At 55.6% G+C, this 14,039-nt stretch overlaps 2 protein-coding genes across 2 annotated transcripts in view; one reads left to right on the plus strand and one right to left on the minus strand.

Annotated features, from left to right (window-relative positions):
- The window catches only part of LOC116908584 (coronin-7), a 65,793-nt gene that overhangs the window by 31,599 nt on the left and 20,155 nt on the right, over positions 1–14,039 (plus strand). The window lies entirely within an intron of this gene.
- Vasn (vasorin) lies at positions 843–11,349 on the minus strand. The gene is made up of 2 exons (XM_032911799.1): positions 11,193–11,349; positions 843–3,473 (listed from the first exon to the last, which is right to left on the minus strand). The coding sequence occupies exon 2, from the start codon at positions 3,462–3,464 to the stop codon at positions 1,443–1,445; it is 2,022 nt and encodes a 673-aa protein (XP_032767690.1). The 5' UTR covers positions 3,465–3,473; positions 11,193–11,349; the 3' UTR covers positions 843–1,442.

Raw genomic sequence — 14,039 nt, forward strand, 5'->3', positions numbered from 1 at the left:
GGAGATGCCGATTGGCATGGCAGCCTGTGAGCAACTGGCTTCTGCTTTTGCTGGGCTCTTCCACTCTGCCAGGTCCCGACTCCTCTCTCAGCCTTAAGGGTAGCAGACAAAGAGGATGTGTATCCATCGGTTTTCAGAGCTGCCCGCACCCAGTCCAGGCTGCAGCTGTCCTTGGACCTAGTCCTGCTGCCCCTACAGGCTGCAGCCTCCCTGCGAAACCGTCCTTTGGGGTTCTCCCCAGAGCATGAAGTAGAGGAATACTCAGGGCCACCAAACTTGACACCATCTGTAAGCCAGGCAATCCTTTACCCCTGTCCTTACTGCTGATGTTGTCCCGCTTTCTGCCCACCAGCTTTCTCGCCTTGGTCATTCACATTTCCCCCACCACTGCCCTTCCTTACCGTGAGGCTTGTGCCAGAGCAGTGCTGACAGACAGCAGGAAGGAGCCAGGGCCACACATACCTGGCCAGTCTAAGGCTCTGTGGTTCAGTCTGGAAGCCTCTCAGCCCTGGGATCAGCCATTACTGGGCTCTAGAATGAGGAAGCTGCACGCTCTCTTCTCCAGTTGAAGATAGGAGTAGACTGCTTTCAGAACACCCAAGGAGGATGTGACCTCCCTCTGTGTCCTGTGTTTTCTAAGAGCCCCTTCCAACCTTATACATTAAGCCCTGTGGCTCCTGTTGGCAGAAGACGAGGCCTAGCTAGGGTAAGCTGCCCTGACAAGCCCGTTCTCCTGTCCCACCCAGGCAGAGGCCTTACCATGGCTCGGGACCCGTGGCTGGAGATCCTAATAGCGGGGCAGTTGTCCACAGAACTTAAGTCTCAGGCACCCGAAGCCCAACCAGGGAGACAGGCAATTTATTTTATTTTTTATTTTCTTACAAAAGGCCTTCATATCATCAATAGTCTTACAAAAACCAAAAGTCCTTGTCACTGAGTTTGAAAAACACTTTTTCCCAGCATAAACGGGAAAAGATCTTTTATAAATACATTAGGAGAAAAACAAAACAATAGAAGCAAATCCACGTGTGCCCAGAGCACCTTCCTTTCCAGTTTCAAGTGTTCCTGCACTTTCGGGGCCACGGCCACGGCCCTAGTGCCTTCCCCACCCACTATTTTTGGGGGCTTCCTTCACTGTTTACCAGACCCCAGGGCCCGGGAAGCCCAACATCCTAGCCATGCTACCAGCACATGGCAGGGCTCCCGTCCCAGGACTGCAGACTGCGCAAGGCAGCAGGCTCTGTACTGGATGCTGGTGCTGGGAGTTCATTTGGGCTGTAGCAGCTTTCAGATGACCCAGCCCAGAGAGGGTCGGGGACTGGCTGCTGTCCCACAGCACCGGTCACACATGTGCACTGTGGTGCGCATTGAGAACTTCCTTCTATAGCAGCAGGAGGGTGGAGACTGAAAGCCCAGCCTCCTGGCTGCTCCTTCTCACGTGCTTAAATGTAGGGCTGAGCAGGGAGGACCCCCTGAAGGCTGGGCCCTGGGTAGCCCATGAGGGGCACCTCACATTCAGGACCACCTGATAGGGCCTCCCCGCCTCCCTCTGATGCCTTGGAGCCTGGCTCCAAGGGGACTTTCACCCCCTCTAGTTCCAGGGGCCCGGTCCCTGGTCCCACCTGCCCTTTGTCCTGAGCTGTGGAACTTGCCCGCGCCCGTCGCACACAGTAGACGGCCCCCGCGGCAGCCAACACAGCCAGAAGCACAGCAGCCAGGGCCGGTGCAATGAGGAGTGGCAGGTTGCCCTCCCGGGCCTGGGTGACTGGGGCATGGTTGGAGCGGACGGCCTGGGGAGTGTGGGCCTCCCCACAGGCCTCCTCACCTTCAGGTGTCCGCCCAGCTCCCAGGGCTGTGACACAGATAGAATAGGTGGCATTGGGCCGCAGCTGGGTGACTGTGTACTCTGCAAGTGAAGCAGGCAGCCGCAGCGTCACCAGCCGCTTGTCAGGGCCAGACAGGTTGCGGTAGGTGAGCCGGAGACTCCGCAGCTGCACGGTGTTGCCCTGCAGGTAGCGCTGCAGCTCCACACGCAGGGAGGTGGGGCTCACCGGCTCAATGCGCAGAGGCAGCAGCCGCGGGGGCCGTGGGGTGTCCGGTATGGAGCTGGGCTTCATCCCTTGTTCCACAGGACTCTCACAGTACAGGCCAATGAAGCCCTCGGGGCACAGGCACTCCAGGTGGTGTTTTGCCCCTACACGGCAGCTACCACCATTCAAGCAGATGGATGCTGGACAGTCCTGGGGCTGAGGAGCCGGCCTCATGGTTGGCGGGGCAGTGGACAGTATGGTGGGGGCCTGGGTAGTTGACTCTGTGGGGCTGTGCCAGGTGGGAGCTTGGCTGGAAGTTGAAGGTGTGGGCTCCCTGACAGTAGGCCTTATAGTAGGAACTGTGGCTGTGGTAGTGGTGACTGGGCAGCCAAAGTCTGCATAATCCAGCTCCAGGAGCAGTCGGCCGGCATTCTTGGGTGGGAAGTGACAACGTGTCTCCTCAGGGCTGGCCAGCACAACATGGCTCTCACGAACCCAAGGACCAAACCAGCTCAAGGGGCACAAGCAGTTAAAGGGGTTTCGGGCAGCTGCTAGGAGGCGCAGGCGGGGAAAGAGACTCGAGAGGTCACTGGGCAGGGCCTGCAGGCTCAGGTTGCTCACATCCAGTTCCTGTAGGGCAGTCAGGCCAGCGAGGTCCTCGGGCCGGATCTGGGCAATACGGGTGTTGCCAGCCAGCCGCAGGCGTGTCAGGCCACGCAGGCCTTGAATCACGGATGGCACGTGCTCCAACTGGTTGTCAGAAACATCCAGGTCATGGAGGTTGCGAAGGCGGCCAAAAAGCCCCTCATCCAGCTGCCGCAGCCCGAGGCCAGCCAGCCGCAGTGCCTCTACATTGGCAGTATCCAGTATTCCGGCTTCCAGGGCTGGGATACTGTTGTGGCTGAGGTCAAGCAGCAGCAGGCGAGGCAAGTGCACTGGGGGCAGCACCCGAAGCTCATTGTCCGGCAGCTTGAGCTCCAGGAGGTGGTCAAGTGCATCGAAGGCACCAGGCTGGATGTGGCGAATGCGGTTCTTGCCCAGGTAGAGGCGTTCGAGGCGCCGCAGGCCACGGAAGGTCTCATTAGAGATCTCGTGCAGTTTGTTGGCAGTCAGGTCCAGGTTACTGAGGTTCACAAGTGGCTGAAAGATGCCACCGGGCAGGCTAGTGATCTGGTTCTGTGACAAGTCCAGAAGCTGCAGGCCTGGGAAGCCAGCAAAACAGCCCACATCAAGTGTAGTGATGCCGTTCTCAAAGATGTACAGGCCCACTGTGTCAGGCGGCACGTCTTGGGGCACCGTGGTTCCCTGACGGGCAGTGCAGAAGACTGTCTGTGGTTGGTTGCACTGGCAGCCTGATGGGCAGCTCTGTACTCCAGACCCCAGGAGCACCAGGAGCAACAACAGGAGAGGTGGCAGGCAGCTCCTGGAGTGCATCTTCTGTCCCTACGAGTAAAGAGCTTATGAGTCAGGGCTGAGGGCAGCCACATCAGGAGAGCCAAAGAATTCTCCACTCCCCACCCTCAGATGCAAAAAGCCCAGAACTTGTGAGTCAGGTCCCTAGTGCCCCTGGCCAGTTTCTGGGCCATCTCTGTCATCTATCCTACCACTATGGTGTTGGTTGTCATGAATGAGCTCATAGCAGGCTGATACGTACAGAGGCTAGCTAGCCTAAGGACCAGCAGCCACTGGCAACAGCTCAGTGGCAACAGTTTCCCTGTCCTGAACCCAGACCCAAGACCAGTCCTGTAGCTGGCTGCATGGTCAGGGAAGGAGAACTGTGGGTCCTGAAGCCCCTCCCTGTAGAATCTGGAGAGACAGGATGGGCAGTTGGCCCGGGTGCGTAAGCAGAGAAGCTGGCTGTTGAGGCCGCTGGCCCCTGCAACACACTCTTGTGTCCCTCCCTCCTCTGAGGGAGGAGAGACCGCAGCAGGAAAACTTCCCATGGAAACTATGGGATCTGTGTTTTTCCACTTGTGCTGTCAGACCTGCCCAGGATGGGGGCTGTGGGCTGCCAGGATGTGGCCAGCGATGGGGTTCTTAGAGGAGGGGTAAAGGCTGGCTGGCCGTCCTCGCCTGGCAGGTGCCCTGTCTGGGGAGAGGGCTGGCTAGGTGAACGGAAACTCTCCTTTTCAGCCCCCTATCATCAAAGCACGAACTAAGGACGAGGAGCCCTGTAGTTCGGGTGTCGGAATTGTCCTGAGAGTGAATGGTGGCCAGCAACAGTGCTGGCTGGACAAGTACACCAGGCTAACTCTTCAGATAGCTTTTGGAGGTTCTGCTCTGGGGCTAGACCCTAGAACGATAAACAGCACTGTCCCCGAGAAGTGACAATGACCCATCCTTCCCACATGCCAGTGCTTGCTCAACATGCTGCTGCCTCAGTTCCCTCAGCAGCCAATTCAGATGGACCTTCCGTGTCACTCCAGAGTAACAGAGAAGGGGCTTTTGAAGGTACCAGTGCACTTAGTATAACCAGTGTGAGAGGGTCTGCCTCTGGGACAGGGTCCACGCCCTCTAGGGCCCCATGACCCATCAAAACACATCAAATGTGGGATGAGAGGTCAACAGCTTGCTCATTTCACTCAGGCTCTTAGGAGAGCCTGAGGGCCGCACCCAGGCACAGTCCTCACTCTGGGTGCCCCAGAGGCCTGGGCCTTGGCTGGTGTATAAGCCTGCCCCCAGGCAGGCAGTCCTGCCCAATGGCTGACAATCCCCTCCCATTCCAGGTACCTGCTGTTCACACAAGGGCCTTTTGTGCTAGATCTGGGGCCTCCCTTCCCCCACATGTGGCCACAACAGGTAACAAGACCCCCACCCAGTCCGCCTTTACCACTATCCCATCTGTGGGTTCTCCTTTTCCAAAGCACAAGAGCCCCTGGTGTGAAAGAGAAGCAGACAGACAGACTGGGTCCCAGGACAGGTCAGTTAGATGCCTGGGGTCTTAGCCAGCTCTAAGTGAAAGAAAAGGCTTTGTTGCCTAGGTTAAGCCCACAAGCTTGTCCACCTATCTACTACCTGCAGTATCCCTTTGCCATGGAAGGGGTCTTCCCCTTCGGTACCTCCAAATGCCCCTCCTCTTCTGTTACTCTGAGCTGCAGGAGCGGCCCTCAGTGATGAGCTCCTTGGAGCTTTCCCCACCCCTGGCCTGCTCTACGAACAGCTCCCTTAGGCAGAAGTCCTGCCCACCTTTGCTCCTTGGTTTCTCTGCTGAGGGAGCACTTAGGTAGGGACCCATACTGAGAATCAGCTGAGACAAGTACCAGAACCTTGAGGTCTCAAGTATTCCCTCCTCTACCAGCACCGTGGGGCTCTACAGCCAATAACTTAAACTGTTAGCCACACACCCAACCCCCTTACTTGCTAGGACCATTGCTATCATCCTTAGCTCAGAGGGTAGCCCGTGTGGCCCAGCTTCCAGATATGTGCTTCAAATGACCTCCTCCATACTTTGCCATCTATACAGGGGGTGTGAGACCTCCCCCAAGTCAGTCTTCTCAGTGAGGCCAGGCCAAGGTCAGACAGGAGGGGACCCTACATGTTGCTAGCCTGACCACACTGCTGATTTGTAAGAGCTCATTTCAGGCAGGCGGCCCTACGGTCAGTTGTCCAAGCTGTGAGGCCTCAACTGGGAGAGTCAACTTAGCACTTGACTCTCTTCTGAATATCCTCGACACCTTAGAGCTGTGGGGCTGAATGGGTGTACCAGGGAGATGTTCCTTACTCTGCACAAAGGGAGAGGGATATGGAGGAGTGTCTGACCATGCGATGGCCGCCTGGCTGAAGGCTGTCAGCTATGGAATATCTGTACAACTTGGTAGGAGAGAGCTGCGTTAGAATAGGGGTGACCAGGGTTCTAGACCAGGAAGACCATACACACAATAGCTAATCCAGTTCCATTCCTCCAAGAATCATGTCAAGTTTTTTTGCCTGACCCCTGGCTTCACCCTTTCCAGCAATGGGAGACTGAGGAAAAAGGTGGTTCTAGAGCTTTGAAAAACTCCAGTTTGTAAGCTACAGTCTGTTGGCTGGGGCACTCTGCTGTGGTTCTCAGGACAGTGTGGGCAGTCCTCTGAGGGAATCTGGTTAGAGCAGAAGATGACCGTGGTGGCAAAGACTGAGACAGTTACAGAGCAGCACAAGACAGGCCTGACTTCAGGTTGAGTGTGCTGGAACTTTCTCCATAGACCAGGCTGGTCTTCAACTCACAGGAATCCTCCTGCCTCCACCTCTGGTGTACTGGGAGTAAAGGTGCATGCCCGTGGTTGTGAGTCTCCTATGGGTGCTGGGAATCAAATCTGGGTCCTCTGGAAGAACGGCCTGTGCTCTGAACCACCGAACCCTCTCTCCAGCCTCAAACAAGGAGTCCTTTGAATAAGTTCTGAAGGGCATTTAGCTTGTCTGGGATCTGGGTCCTGTGCCTGCTGTATGGACGGGCGGGGGTGGGTAGCTTCCCTCCTACCCGCCTGTGCTTTCGGCCGATTACAGTGGATCTGGCAGAACCACCACCTTTGCTTTGATATCTGATCCTTGTGGGGCTACAGCGTGACCGTTCCCTTTGTAAAAGTTGTGGGGAGAGTTCTGGAGGAGCCCTGGGCTTTAGGGGTCAGGAGGGCAACGTCTACTGAAGAGTCAGGCTGCCTCTTCTTGGATTCCTCACCTTTTGGCCTGACTCTACCACAGCAGGAAGGTCTGGCTCTCAGTACCCAGAAGCCAGGATGAGGTATTTAGGTCCGGCTACTAGAGCCAGACCACAAACCCCACCTCAGCATCCACTGGAGCTAGTCACAGCACCCGCTTCCCAAAGCACTTGCCAAATGTCAGTAGACGTTATTCGCTACTGAAGGCATTGCCTATAAGCCAGGAGCTCTGCCTTCCCCACGAGCAGGAGACTGTGCCACCTCCATGCTCACTAGAGACCCCTGGGCCTGCGTGATTAGGCATCCCTCTACTCTTAAGGCAATAGGAAAGTGGGGGTGTGGTCCTAGTTTTGTAAAGGAATGTGGGGATAAGCTGTCCTTTGGCCCAACCTCCTGAAGCACATGACCTCCAGGAGGGGCTCTGTGAGTAAGGACAACCAAGGGTATTGGTCATCCAGTTCTCGAGGATGCCCTCCACACCCAAGTGTGTGACACACTTGTGGGCACCCACCCATACACATGCCTGAGGGCAGGCAGGGACGGGAGAGTGGGTGGGGTAGGACCAAGGCATTTGGTGAACACATCAGCCCTGGAGCTGGTGTATGTCCCTGAGGCTGGGGCAGGCCTTGTGCCCATCGAGGTGAGAGGACATTTGGGAGCCATCCTGTCTTTGCACACTTCTTCATGCTAGGCATAGATAGATAGGGTCTGCAAGGTCTGACTCTCTGCCCTGGGCCCCGAGCCGCTGTCTCCTGGTGCTGGACTGAATGGGCTTTACTCTGTTTGCCAGGCCTGGCGGCAGCCCAGCCCCAGGAGGCTGCCAGCACACCCCCCACCCCCTCCTGCAGGCGGGACTGTGCCGGCGGCCAGAATGGCTGGCTCCAGTTTCGCTGACGTGTCCGAGGCAGTTCTGGGCTCTGGTTTGGTCCATCCCATCTCGCCTCTCTAGAACACAGCAGTACTTGGCCCAACAGAGAAGATGAGTTGAGGGTCTCTATTATAGGTTTTCAAACAAAATTCAGGGAAAGGAGGCACAGCCCAGACTGGTAATTAAGTCAGGGAATCCCAAGCCAGTTCTGTTCATTCTACTTTGTGACCTCACCCCAACTCCCTGCCCTGTGCTGGCTCCCATCTGCCTATAACTAACTCAGAAGCTTTCATTTCTGAGCTGCAGGGGTGGGTCACCTACGAAGCTCTCTCAATCCCCTAGGCTTCATCTATTGTTTTTAAAGTCATTCCTGTTGGGAGAGCCAAGCAGCTATATTTTGAGTGAAGTCCTCTGTTGGCTCTTCTGCAAAGCTAGAGGGACTGCCAAAAGGACCACGGGGACATCAGCTCAACTGCTGTATTTGTCCAGGAAAGGATTCTAGTCTTAGAGTAGGTGTGGCCAGGTGGCCTGTCCCCACCCAGGTGGGTGTCTTCAGTGGCTCTGTGGGTGACCTGGCTGCTGTCAGACCTGTCAGCCAAGGCAGATAGATCAGTGACTAAGATCAGTCTCTGGCTTAAGTGAACCCTTGGGGTGGCACGTTGTGCCATCTTAGAAGAGGTGCCACCTGTTGGGCAAGAACACCTGTGGCCCCAGGAGCTATATGGTGGCTGTGGCCCAACTAGATGTGGGCTAGGAGAATGACACTGTCAGCGCGTGGCAGGTGTGACGCTCCTGGGGCTCAGCCTCCTACTGTCCTGTCCCTGCCCAGTGCCTGGCACCCACTGAATGAGCAGCAACCCTGCAATTAACCCTGAACCTTCCACAGCACCTTAGTCACCACAGAAGGCCGTCCACCCCAGGCTTCCCAGGCACAGGAGTCTAAGAAGGGAATGTCCTCAGAAGGGGTCCTTTTCCTGTTCACATTCACCACACCACTGTCCCACAAGTCACTCAGCAATCTTAGGTGAACCCTCAGCCATTGTATGACACAGAGGCCCCTTCTGGGGTCTATGAACTGGTCATTGAACCACAACTCTGCCCCCACAGATGTCACTGTTGACCAGTGGCTGGGGCTGAGGGCCAACAAGGTTCTCAACCGGCCCCAGTTCCCTCAGTGCAAGCCAGCTCTCTCCTTAATGAAATCTCTTAGGCAGCCTCCAGGAATGTCAGTCTTACTGCATTCCCCAGGAGGAGTTTGGGGGGGAGTATCCCCAACCTTAAAGAAGAACTGGCCTTTTGCCTCCCCCCCCCCAGCCACCCCCATAGCTGAGGTGGCCTGAAGAAGCCTCCTCACACCCAGGGAGGCTGGAATGAGGAAAAGCGGGGGAGGCCTGCTGCCTGGACAGCAGGCTGAGGGGTTGGGGAAAGCAGCCCGGCTGACTCTGGAATGTGGAAACTGATAAAAGGAAGGAGGGCCAGTCCTCCCCACGGATGCCAGAGCACCCCTACTGGCCTGCTGCAGTCACGTGTACACACACACCCTCTGGGCCACACTCCTGCGTGCTGAGAGTGTGTGTGTGTGTGTGTGTGTGTGTGTGTGTGTGTGTGTGTGTGTGTGTCCGTCCGAGTGTGCATGCTCTCCTGAGAGTGCTCGTGTATGTTTGTGTATGTGTGTGCTCCTGTGTGCCTCTGCTGCTGTGCGCCTGCACGCACACACCTCTCCTCCTCCAAAAGCAAATTCCATAGCAGTGAGGGGAGCTGGTTTTCTTGGCAACACGAGGTCTTTGGGTTCCACAGCTCTGGGAGGGGCTCTAAGGGAGCTCTGGCAAGGGCGACTGATCCTTCACATAAGATTAGGACCTGTCAGTGGTCAAGAATGACTTTAGGCTGGGGGTGTCGAGGTGGGAACCACTTCCTGGTGACAACTGGAGCCCCACTTTCCTGGACTCCAGCTGAACCAAGCTACAAAAATCCTGGCTCTTAGTATATATCCTAACTTATCCAGGGCTGGGGATATCTGAAATGACTGTGTGTGTGTGTGTGTGTGTGTGTGTGTGTGTGTGTACCCAAGCGTGCGCCTGGCTGGCTGGCCCCAGGGCTATCTGCCAGAGGGAACTTGCCCAGGAAAGTATAAGTCTTGCAGTGTCTGAGACCTCCTTGTGCTCATCTCTTCTCCCACCACTTCCAGAGGATGGTCTCCAAACACTGCCACAGTAGCCCTCCACCTACTGTCCTCTTTACCCACAGGTGGCTGTTCTGGTATGCAACTCTGAGGCTTGGGAAGTTGGGGACAAGCAGTGCTGGGCCCCCCCTCCCTGGGCTGGCACGTGTGCTCCTAGGTCCTTTCCTCTCTGATGGGAGATGCTAGATAATGGTCTGGAGGGAATCCAGCTGGGCTGCTCATTACCAGAGCCCTCTTCCTGCCTCTGACACTCTGTTTACAGAAGTTCCCCCAGGGGCTGATTCCCCTGGGAGAGGACAGTAAACTCGAGGGACTACCCTCCCATCCCCCACCTCCTGCCCCAGCTCTGGGGGTGGGGGGGTGGGCTAAGCTAACAGCTGGGTCCATACTGGCCTTCCTTGCCCATACCAATGTAGCCCCTCGAAAGGCTCCAGCCCACCCACATCTCTGCTTCTCATCACCAGAAATCCAGCCTGGGGGGACGGGGCCTTTTACCTTTTAGCCAGACCCTCTCCCCTAGGAACTCTTGACCCAGATAGGGAAGAGGGCTCTCTTGGTGCCTTTCCCTGGAGCATCCCCTACTGTTAATGCAAAAAGCAAGCAAGGGAAGTCCTGACCCTTGGGTTCCTTCTACCCTGCAGAGGCTGCTTCTGGAATCCAATGGTTGGAAGCAGTCAGTGACCCTGGTGTGGTAATCGTTAACGAATGGGGGTGAGGTAGTGTGGTTGGCACCAATCAGCTGGCCTGCCAGTGACCAAAAGGAACCGAAGCAGTCCTCTGGCCCCGGGGCTGCAAGCTCGGGAACACAAAGGGCTAGACTGGCTATAGGCCATCGGGTTTGCAGCCCAAGCAAAGCCCATTTACTGGTAGAGATGAGATGCTCTGATACTGGAACACTAAAGATTCTGGTTAGCCAAAGTTCATCCCTCACCTGGGGGCACACCTATCAATTTCCCCATCCCCATTCCCTTCCAGACCTTCCTGCGAATTTGTGGGCCTCAGTTCTGCCATGTGTGACAAGGCCCAGAGGACCCTAAGCAACCATTCTGCTCAAGGGCACCAGACTGTCTGACCCCATGAAGGAAAAGTAACCAGACCACGGCTGAGCCATCCCCTAAAAGAGGGTTGATTCATAAAACTGGTCACGCCAGAGGGCCCAGTCGTGGGAGGAGGAAGCAAGGGAGGGGGTGTTTATTTTGTCTACTCAGAGCCTCACGGGTAGGTGAGCCATGTACAAACGCACACCCTGGCTCTCCCGAGGGTCAACAGAGGCCCCTGAATCCACTCAGGAAGGGGGAGGGGGTGCAACTGGACGTGCCCGCCCAGGTAACCGCCCGAGGTGAGGATAAGCCCCTCGATGCGGCAGTCAGAGTCCCACTGGAGAATATGCTGTGCTAGTTAATGTTCTGTTCGAGTGTGATCAGCTCTGCCTGTCGCCCCCGCCCCCGCCCCCGCCCCCGCCCCTAGACACTCACCGGGAGACGACGGTGGCTGAGGGAGCCGGGCGGTGCGGCCCAAGGCCTCAATGGGGCCTCAGTCCTTCGCCTCCGGCCGGTCCTGAAAGGTCCGGGGTCCCGGGATCCGGAGGCTACTGCGTCCCCGTCTCCCAACCCCGGGCTCCGGCTCCGAAGTTGGCTCGTAGGAGGCTGGTCTTTGCTTAAGATGTAGGGGTGGGTGGGACCATCTCTACTGAAGGCGGGGCTTCCCTCAATTGGCTGAGGCGGGGTTTGGCCAAGCCTACACACACCCACCTCCTCCGAGTGGGTCCTTGCACTAAGCAGGCCCAGTCTGCACCTAGATACCTTCAGATCCCAGTGAGGAGAGATTTTATTAGACTGACTTAAGTCAGTCTTTTGCTGTGCAACATTTGGGCAGGTTCCTGCTTTTTAGTCGAAAAATATCTAGTGACACAAATTCAAGAAGTGGATATTAGGGTCAGTGAGGATCTGGAGAAGCAGAGGTAGCTTGTAGGGGCCAGCAAGGATGAGGGCTGAGGCCATGTGAGCAGCCCAGTCTGCCAAAACAGGTTTTTTTTCTTACAAATCTAGATTTTTAGGTGTAATCTCACAATGTGGTTTTGTTGGTAACTAATTCCATTTTCAAAAGCTACAAAGGCCACACGAAGTACTTCCAAGAGCCTCTTATATAAAATCTCTTAATGCTGGATTTGAGATCTTTGTAGCCATGACAGCATCCCCGGTCACCTTCCCCAGCTTTAGATGAGACACTGGGTCCTAGAAGCAGTGTCTGCTCAAGCCCTACAGTTACTGGAAACCTCAAGACTAGAATATGCCTGGGATAGGAGGCAGGGCTGGGGACTTGGTCAACAGGAGGAAGGACCTAGGTGTTTGTCAACAGCGGTCCTTGATTAAGCTGGAGGGTGCTGTGCTGTGCCAGGGGCTGGTTCAGAAAATCCCCTGCCTTGTAGGATTCCAGGAAAATGATCATCCTCTACCCTCCCCCACCATGGTTTGTGGTTAGAGTCATGCCTGGGCCTTTGGGGACCTAGCTCAGCTCCAGGATTCCACCATTATATCCCCTTTCTGCCTGGTCTGTAGCAAAGGCCTCGTCTGGGTCACACTATCTGGGGGTTTGTCTGTTCTCGGCTGGACTCCATCACCAGAAATGAAGGTGGTCTGGGACTAGTTACCAGGAGCCAAGCAGGACCCCTCCCCAGAATGTACTTGTGCTGTAAACAGAGCATCCACACCCCACACTCCTGGGCAGAACTGACTCCAGGTGTTTCATTTGGTCTGTATGGCAGGTTTGAAACTTTGAAGTCATTTCTAGAATTGAAAAATCACATGAAAATGTGTTTTCCTAGCCTGTCTTAAACAGGAAGTCTTCGAAGGCTGAGTAGCAGCTATCCCCTCTGGCCAGGGGCTTACTAGTTACCCCACACCCAAATCCTCTAGAGGGCAGGCTCCTCAATCCCTGGGTGTTGTGAGTCAGGTCTGTCATCCCAGCTACTCTGAAGATGGAGGCAAGAAGATCATAAATTCAAGGTCAGGTCAAATAACTCTGTAAGACCTCTCTCAAAACAGAAGTCTGAGGGTCCATCTCAGTAGAGGAGCACTTGAGGTAAATAAGGCCCTAGAATCAGTACCCAGGACCAGCAAAATGAGGGACTGTCCCAAGCTGCTTCCCATAAACCACGAGTCCTCTGAGGCCCCATCCTAGAACTCAAAGCTTCCATTATCTCCCTCCCATCTTGTCTAGCCTCTTGTTGCTCTCCAGGTACCACCCCTTCAAAGGTCCCCACAAAGGAAGAGGGCATGGGCTACTTTTGGCCCACCCTGGGTGACAGTGACAGATCCATGGGAGCGTAGATGGAGGGTATTCCGGAGAAGTTCAAGAGCTGCTGTTTCCCAGGCAAGCCCACCGCTGTCCTTTCACAGTATCATCACAGGGCACTTGGCAGGCCCATGACATTATCAGACCAGAGTCACTTCTTAACCATCCTCAGTCCACCAGTTAGGGGTAGCTCCAGGCCTTTGCCTTTCTCCAGCTTTGGATTTGGGATAGACTCTGGACTGACATCAGAGTGAAAACCCCTCAAGGTGGTAACCCAGAGACCACAGCGGCAGCACAGACGTGGGTACTGTATCCCTTCCCATCTAGTCAAGTCAAAGTGTGTTCTGCATCCTGACCCAGACACAGCTCGGCTCTCCTCACAAGGCCTAGAGGCAGGCCCATACCAGCTGTCAGCTGTTAGTGCCAGATGCCGTGACCCCGTTTCCCCGCCCATCCTGGGCAGTGGGCAGCAGGATGCTCCTGCCTAGCAGAGATGTCCAGACAGCTCTACCTGAGGCAAGGAGGACTGGCCTGACCTGTCAGAGGAGCCAACCCTGTCCTCTGTGACTTCCTGCTCCTGCCACCTAACACCTGAGTCAGTGGCCAGGCTCTGAGGGAGGTAGGATGAGGGAAGGCCTAGATAGGCTTCTTTAGGAGGTATTTCAGAGAGCTGGTAAGCTGTCAGTGCTCCAAGGGAATTCTTGGGGTTCTTCTCATACTCCCTCCTGGGCAGTATAGCAGAAGGCCACAGAGGTGTCCCCAGATCCCGTCCCTGCCTCTGCTCCACTTCTGTGCTCCTTCAGCTCCCAGTTTCCCAACCTTTCCTTCCTTAGTAGTCTGCGCCCATCTCGTCTCAGTGTCATCTTGTTCCCTCCCTACTTGGTTTAAATCGTACACCTGGATGGTAGAGTGATTTGCCTGGCATGGCCCTGTCAGAACTCCCCAGTTTCACAAAACAAACAAAAAATAACTACCTTCTGATTGCTTATCACCGGCTGGAATCAGGGCTTCTGACTCACCCCGCTCTG

Source organism: Rattus rattus, chromosome 9 (assembly GCF_011064425.1).
Source record: "Rattus rattus isolate New Zealand chromosome 9, Rrattus_CSIRO_v1, whole genome shotgun sequence".
Classification (NCBI taxonomy): Eukaryota; Metazoa; Chordata; class Mammalia; order Rodentia; family Muridae; genus Rattus; species Rattus rattus.

Excerpts from the sequence above, each read along its gene's own strand:
- Vasn (XM_032911799.1), bottom strand. The coding sequence starts at position 3,464 with ATGCACTCCAGGAGCTGCCTGCCACCTCTCCTGTTGTTGCTCCTGGTG.